The sequence below is a fragment of the Grampus griseus genome (genome assembly GCF_964374135.1).
Source record: "Grampus griseus genome assembly, chromosome: 21".
In the NCBI taxonomy this organism is placed as follows: domain Eukaryota; kingdom Metazoa; phylum Chordata; class Mammalia; order Artiodactyla; family Delphinidae; genus Grampus; species Grampus griseus.
Window position 1 is genome coordinate 28,189,871 of NC_139015.1, and position 8,543 is coordinate 28,198,413.

Sequence of the window (8,543 nt, forward strand, 5' to 3'; positions counted from 1 at the left end):
TAGGCTCTTTACAGAACAAAAAGCTGGACAAAGTCGGAGCCTAAGTTATTTACAATAAGGCACCAGCACCTTGTTCATTTTTCTCTTTAAAGGACTCCAGAAATGGGACTTCGAATGTTCTCCACAAACAACGATTCTATGGCTTGATAAATTTTTCTGATGAGAAGTTTATTCCTGGTATCTAAGAGAAGCTTAATTCACCTTATGCCAGTTAATAATCAGGAGTGAAATAAACCTACCTATGAACCTAGAACATGAACCCTGGGAGTAACTTCTTTTAGAGTTTCTCTCGATTTCTTTTCCTATCTTGAAGCAGGACAGAGGAAAACCAATTCACGACAAATATTTGTTTACATATTTTATAATAATTGAATAGCTGAATAATGCTTCCATGCTCTTTCTTTTCTCCCTCTTTTGATAAAAGTACATTTGTAAATATACCTGTCACTTAATACAGTACATTACACAGTATTTGACACATGATCCGCATTCAATAACTTTTTGTTAAGTGGATATATAAGACAGTTTCTTCAATAACATATGATTGAGGTATGTTTGACTTATCTTTGTATTGTTAGACTGAGAATATGAGGGAAATATACTAGTACTTTGAGTATTCACCGTGCTTTATAAAATCCACTGGTTCAAATACACAGTTCTTTAGTGAACCTCTAAGATATATAGATTCCCAAGACATAGAGTGTAAGTTAACTAACACTCAAACCAGGAATTTTTTTTTTGCCAGTTATGTATTTATAGAAAGATAATCCCCTGGCTTTAAGTAGATATGTACATACTAATGCGAACAAACTTAAAAAATACAAACCCTTGGATCATAAAGGGGCTGCCGGGAGCCCCTCTATCCTTCCCCCTCACCCAAGGGCAGAGGGCGTGAATCTGTTTTTTAAAAATTATCAGTTTTGGCCATCCCTGCAGCAACAAGCACGAAGCTGGGTGATTACCCAAAAGGTGAGAGTTCCCACTCTCTGAACTCTATGTATCTCCTATAATTAGGGTTACATGCTTTCTTGTTCTGTATTTTTACTAGTATATTGGGGCAAAGGAGGGGGCTTCCTCCTGAAATGGGTCAAGAAATAATACAGACACGTTTACAAAGTGGGGGGAAAGTGTCATCTGCTGTAGAAGCAAAAGACAAGACAAAGGCATACAGATGCCAGGGAAGTACCCAGTTCCCACAGTACTATGGGAGATATGGTCCAGCCCAGGTCCAGGCCCTTAGGTTCTTCATTCAATTCACCCCCTATTTCTTTGGTATTGTCAGAATACAAGACTCAGTTCCTGGGTGCTGGTGGAGGAGGGACAGTGGTTCCAGGGCTTCCTATAAGTACTGAGTGAACAATTTGAGCTTAAAATTTTCCCTTTTTTAAATATTTAAAAATAAATCAAACTCCATCCTGTGCTGTACACAGCCCTTTTGACTCCCTGACATTGATTTGAGGAAACAGAGGAGGTGTCAATGCTGAAGGGCGTCCTCACTTTCTTCCGCCGCTTCGGTTTGGCTTCTCCCTTGGGTACTGTGCTGTTGGGCTTGGAGGCTGCAGTGGTCCCAGGGCCCAGCTGAGGAGCTGCAAAGAAGTTCCCTTTGGACATCTGGCCTGGGGGTACTTGAAAGATCTGGCTCAAGAAATCCTGAAGGTCAGCAGGAGGGGCACCTGGGGTAGCTCTCTGCCACCCACTGGTGCCTGGCATCCGTGAACCAAATGAGATGTGATAGGGGACCCGGCGGGTATCTGGGGAGATTCCCACATGCTGGCATCCAGCCCACTCTGTGATGTCATACACCTTTCTATCCATCAGCGCAAAGCAGGTGATCTTGAGGCCCAACATGCTCGACTCTGCCCCAAAGTCTCCTTCCTCAGCAGGATGCAGCCCGTTACACTCAGCGCAGTACCTGGAACTCTCAGGTTCCTGGTCCATTGCAAACCTCCTGTGCTTTCCCTGGCATCGGCTGCACACCACAGTATTCATTGCTTCTTTGAGGTCATCCTGCAGCTTGGACAGAAACTCATTCACTGACCGGCTCAGCTCATTCTCTGCCATTCGCTTCATCTCATATTCCTTCCGCCTTTCAGGGTCGCTGACAATGTCCCAGGCTGCCCACAGAACCTTGAGGGCCTCCTCAGCCCGGGGATGATTATCTTTGTCAGGATGAACCATCACTGCCGGCTGCCTATAGGCCTTCTTCAGTTCAACGTCTGATGCTGTGGCTTCAACCCCCAGCACATGGAAAGGCTTTAGCTCATCCTCAGGAAGCCCAGCCATGGTCCACAGTCGAGCCACTTCCTCTTCAGGCTGGCGGTAGCGACCACTAGCTACAGGCGCATTCCCCTGCCTATTGGTCCTCTGCTTGACCCAAGGCAACTCCAGCCAACCCCACTGAACTATTCTTACCAGCTGCTGCCATGGCCTGCTGTCTCTCAGCAGAATCAGGCACCGCTGCCAGGTGGGAGAAGCCAGCCAAGAGAAGAGCCAGGTGGCTTTACCCGTCCGGCCTAACCGATCATTCAGTCCCACCAGAAACCGCCAGCCCAACTGTAGACAGCCCCAAAAAAGGGCCAGAGCCGGGAGCAGCAAAGCACCCAGTAGCCTAAGAAAACGGGTGAACAGCGCTGCCCCACAGCAAAATTGGGACATCACCTGGGCCCCGACCCCCAGCCGCCCTGCCCAGACTCCCACCCAGACCCAAAAAAAGGCCCAGATCACTGCCTTTCAGCTGCCAGCGTGCATAGATGAGACGGCCACAAGTTTCCACGTACTCCCCACTAATACCAGCAGTTCGATCAGCCACCAGAAGCCTGCCTGTCCAAGTTGACGCACCCACACTCCCAGTCCTCTGCGCTTATCTGCCCGACTCCGGTTCCGGCCCAGCCGATGTCGACCAGGGGATCTGGGATCTCTGCGTCCACCCTCCCAAGTACCCTCCCTGGCTGGAACGCGGTGCCGTTGTCTCCGGAGCGCAGGTTTCCTTCCACTGGGCACACATGAAAAACCACTGGGAAACTTAAGAGGTTCCTCCTCATCACATTCCTCTTGCAACTCTTCATCTTCCCCCAAAGCCGGAGAGGTACAATGGTGGCAAAAGTTGCTAGGAGAGCTGTCTCCTCCCTCAGAACAAGGCCCTTCAGGGATTCCCTGGAAGTTACAAGTAGATGGAATGGAAAGAAAAGCAGGGTTCCCATCCTCCTGGTACCCAGCCTCATTATCTCTTGAGAGTTCCTGGCCCACTCCTGACTCTTCTGAAGATGCCTCACTCTGAGCAGGGTCCTCTCCATCCCTAGGGACGGAGTGGACCCCTCGGAGGGCCGTGGCTTGGATCTGACCAGTGGGCTGGATTTGGGGGCTGTGCGTACTTAGGACTAGGGTGCGCTGTGAGGCAGCGGGTACCATTGTGAGCAGGCCCAGCCGAGTCCCTGAGTCCTGGGAATGCAAGTATTTCAGGGTCCACAGAGGATCCTAAAGTCCTGAGGGAGCACCAGCACTGTGGTGGGCTCCACACAACCCTCCTTCTCCGGGGTGCGTCCGGGCCGTGACCCCAGGGCTTCCTGAGGATTTTAGGTCACAGCCATCATGGTAAGTTCTGAGGCCTAAGAGCGGAGGTAACTCCTCCCCCTCGAGCAGGTGGGTGGAGAGCCAGGGGGAGCTAGAGAGCAGCCCCCACCCCCGGCTCCGCCTCCAGTTCACTCCACACCAGGAGTTTTGATTCTCATTCATTGTGACTGAAATATACCAATGTCTACTGGGTGAGGAGAGGTGGTGGGAATTATCAAGCAAACTAGTCTCTTTTTTTTTTCTCTTTCACTGAGTTGATTGAACTGAGAAGTTATTGGTCTCAGACACAGACTTATTATTTAAATAAACAAGGAGATGCTATAGAAACTGTATAGCCAGTTGATGAACTGAATATATTATTGCATCTCATGACTGTTTCAGTGCCAAGATCCATGTATTCAATGCAGATACCTCCGGCTGCAATTTATAATCCATTCTCTCATCTTGGCTCCAGAAATAGAGTGATGATTATATTGTACTTAACTCCAAGATACTTTTAAAATCTCATGGTATTTGCCGTATAATAAATGAGACACTGATCCTCAATTCTCCTGTCAAAGGGAAAATGGACACTGCTCACAATCTATCACACCCTTTCTCATATCTCCCTTACTACATCCTTACCCTGACCTAGCAGGTGATACACGGAGATGTGTCATTAAAGTATTTGCCTGAAAACCAAAATATTTGTCCTAAAGCAAATCTAATATTCTTAAATCTACAGCCACAGGAGGTGAAGAAACAAAGTGTGAAAATATTTGCATTTGAAAGTACAAAGATCTTCACTATTTAGATTAAATGATAAGCAATTGCAATAAAGCTTCGCTGTGTTAGAAGCCTTGTTAGGAATGTACCGATGGGAGAAACCTGTAACAGCTCCGGTCTGCTAGTCACAGGCATGTGCGCTTAGATCTGCTACAAACTAACCATGTGACTTCAGAAACAACACACGTGCCTATTCTTAGTCTTAGTTCATTTGCTTGTAAAATAAAAAGATTGAACTAGATTATTCCCAGGGTCTTTGCTGCTAAGAAATCCCATGGTTTTTTTTTTCTATGCTTTAAAAATATTTTACAGATCTTAATATGAAACAGGATATGATTTTATTCTTGATATCCTAACTATATACAATAAAAATCTGATATGACATTAAACATCCAGAAGGTAAATATGAGTAATGCCATTCCTTACTGGGCATTGACATTTAACCCTTGTCACTTTTTCGCAGCCCTGTAAGGACTGCATCGGTGTGTTGACTTCACAGATGAGGAAACTGAAGCTGAAAGCAAATAAAGAATTTACTGTGTCACACCGTCTACTAAGAGGTGGAGCTGGGGTTAGAAGCCAGGTCTAACTGTAAAGCCTGTGATTTACATCACACCAGGATGAATCAAGCAACAAATTAGAGTCTGGTCCTATATTTCCAATTTCCACTTTTCTATTCCAGGAACCACTGGAACATAATAATGATACCTAATATACATGAGTCTTTCCACTGTACTAAACGCTGTTCAGAGCACTTTTGTGTGTTATGTCATTTAAATTTACAACAATCCTAAAGGGAAACAGGAGGACAAATGGACAGAGAGGTCAAAGTCACAGATGTAAATATGAGAGTTAAGATTTGAATCCCTGTGTCTAATGTTAGAGCTTTACACAAGACAGCTCTGGGTTTTAAACGGAAGTTCTTTCTTAAGCAAGTAGGGAAAATGCTTACAAAGCTAGGTTACTTCATTGTTATTTGAAAGAAAACCACCTCTTGGTGTCAGTGTTATTGTGGATCTAACTTTCAGGTGTATCCAAAAGTAGAGTATTTTGTCAAATCACTGCTCTCATGCCTCAGGTGCTCAAAAACATTTCCATCTGTTATGGCTGCGCAGCTCCCTGCTTTGCCCCCTATTTTGACTTCAGTATTTATGTCTAACCTGTTCCCTTTCCGTATGTAGCCTGTGAAGGGTGCCAGAAAACTCTAATAGGTTTTTTTGTTTGTTTGTTTGTTTTTGGCCGTGCCATGTGGCTTGCGGGATCCTAGTTCCCTGACCAGCCAGCTGACCAGGGATCGAACCCATGCCCCCTGCAGTGGAAGTGCGGAGTCCCAGCCACTGGACCGCCAGAGAAGCCCCTCTACTGGGTTTGTGTGGACCATCTCAATAGTGAAGATAGCTTCAGTATTTTCAACAGTTGCGTATTTAGTAAGTGATACATAATTTTACATGTGTAAGATGAATCATACTTTAATGCATTTTAAAGTACAGGAACCAAGAAGTAAGTGTATATATATAAAGACGAGACTCTTGTTTTCTTTTCATATGTATCTGCACTGGGTTCTCAATTTTTTTCACATATCAAGTTGTTGTAAATGTTGCCATAGCAGAAAAATTTAATGTTTGGGAAAGACCATTTCTTAGGTTTGCTTTTTAAGGAAAAGAGTCGTTTCAAGCCCTGCTGACATGTCACTCTGCAGTGAGATTTGCATTTATACTAAACATGGCCTGACGTATCATCTTCACGGTCTTCTGTGACCTGGAAATGCTAAATTGTTCATTTCCGCAGAAGGGTTATGCTTCTGGCTGTGACACAGTGAATAAATCCATCATACATCTGTCAGAAAGTAGTATCCCAATTTAGATTTCTTAACGCAAGCAGTCATACTGTGTCCACAGATAAAAACTGACATGAAAGAAAACCAGTATTGACTGAATTCATCAAAGGTTTCCTTTCACCATCTTCAACCAACCCGCTCATGAAATGTACCCACTTTGCCGGGCCAGATTGTATATGTCAGGATAGTCTGAAAGGTCATTTGGCCCCTGAGAATATTTTCGCCTTACACAGTGAAAAGTCAAGTGGCATTTACCCCTATTACCTCCTTAATGTAATAAATATTGGCCACTGATCTTGACTGTTTAGCCTCCGAAATGATAAAACCCTAATCCTAACCCTAACCCTAATACCTCCGCAGCTCCACAGAACTGCTCGTTTTAGCTGCAATGCTCACACTCACTTTTCTCCTTCAAACCTTTGCATAAACATCACTTTCTCTGTGAGGCTTGATCTGATCAGATCATTTTAACCTACCCTCTCTATCTCTTCCCAATTCATTCTTCTCAACAGCGCTATTACATCTGATGTCCCATATATTTTGCTTGTTTTTAGTGCTCCCCACATGAATATATGAATTCCGAAAGGGCAGAGAGTTTTGACTGTTTTGCTCACTGCCATGTTCCTAGCACAGTGCCTGGCCCATAGTAGGTGCTCAGTAAGGATTTATTGAACAAGTGAGGGAATGATATCCCCCCAAATAAAGGCTTGCAACATTTTTGGTATATCCTGTAATGTCCCAGATTTATATCTAAATATATCTTCTTATCAGGGATAGTCTATGAAGGGATTATTTTCTTTCATTGGATTATTTTCTTTCATTCTTTCATTTCATTTCTTTCATTTCTTTCATTGTTCATTGGAACATTTAGCATCTTTTTTCAAAGATCTCAAAAGTCCAGAAACCTGGGAGTTGCACAATTTGTGTCCCACTCTTGATCCACCATTGTCTCCAGCTGACTTTGTTCAAATCACTTAGATGTCAACTGCTGAAGAAAGTAAAATCTAGGCTAGAGGCTGCCATTCATACATGATATTACATGTGAATAAATACAGGCTTACATTAAAAAAATCACTTAGATCTCAGAACCTCAGTTTTATGGGAATGTAAATTAAAGGACATAAGCTAAATGATGCCTAATTTTGTTCCACACTCTGAAATTCTATGATTCTTAGGATATTTTCTTCCATCTACTCAATTTTTTTTAGCATTTCCTGTGTATAGAACATGTACTGGTTGATAAATAGATAGACAAAATACAAAACCTAAGAGCTTACTCAATAGATACAGAAAATAAGGAATCAGGCAGATCTATTGATATTACCCAGGTTTTTATATGTAAATTTATGTGAAAGTTATTCAAAAAGTCAAGTGCTTCCTTGCCATCACCTCCAACATTGACACTTCTGAACTTGTGAATTACACCCTACATAAGCACGGCTCCACGATTCATTTTTATCTAGATTACAAAGCCACTGGACTGTCTTTTCATCTCAGATGCTCTACTGAACATACTATACAATTTTTCAACACCATAATTTGATCTGAGAACATCTGCCAAAACTCTGTAGCACATTTTGTCCACTTCTCAGCACTTGACTTCTGAGCCTCTCCATAGCAGGCGTTCTTGCACAGTTTCTGTGACATATTGTTGAGCAAACCACCAGAAACACTTCTGTAGGGCTCCAATAGGACCAGAAAATGAATCTGATTAATGACATCGTTAACGGAATTTTTAATTACCTGCTCAACCTATGGATCAATCTGTTCTTTTAGAAATAAGAATCTTATGGCATTTCCCCCACTGTTATTCCTTATTTGAAATTCTTCTTATATATAATCAAGATTATCCCATGCATCTATTTATTTCCCCAAATAATCTAAGTTTCTGGAAAGAACTGCAGGCTTTCCCTGTGGTTGGTGTTTCAAAAAGTGAGGAAGTTCAACTAAACATTCAAATCTTATCTCAGTCACGCACACATAAAACCTGATGTGTGCTTTCTCTTGTTGTATTTGTTTATTCTATGCCTATTAGTCTTCCAGGTCTCATTTCCTCTTTTCCCCAGAAATTCAGCAAGAAATGCCACCATGTCCTTTGATTCCTCCCCCACATTTTCCTCCCTCCTTTGTTACTTGCATCGTAATATTCATTTATTTCCATCTTATTTTCTTACGGATTTCTAGCTATCTGCAACTTTCCTCTATTCTTTCTATTTATTCTTGGAGGATTTTATTTTTTATTTTCTGGTTCTGACAGTCTGGGTGGCTTGAACAACAGAAACTTCTTTCCTCTCAATCCTGGAGGCTAGAAATTCAAGACCAAGGTGTCAACAGGGTTGGTTTCTTCTGAGGCTTCTTCACTTGGCTGTAG

At 43.1% G+C, this 8,543-nt stretch overlaps 1 protein-coding gene across 1 annotated transcript; it reads right to left on the minus strand.

Moving 5' to 3' along the window:
- Positions 1–1,392: 1,392 nt before the first annotated feature.
- On the minus strand, positions 1,393–3,732 carry LOC309838954 (dnaJ homolog subfamily C member 14-like; the record flags this gene model as incomplete). Its single annotated transcript, XM_082680407.1, is given in 5 exon segments — positions 1,393–2,703; positions 2,705–2,784; positions 2,787–3,306; positions 3,308–3,492; positions 3,495–3,732. Coding segments are annotated over 5 exon segments (2,334 nt in total).
- Positions 3,733–8,543: the final 4,811 nt, after the last annotated feature.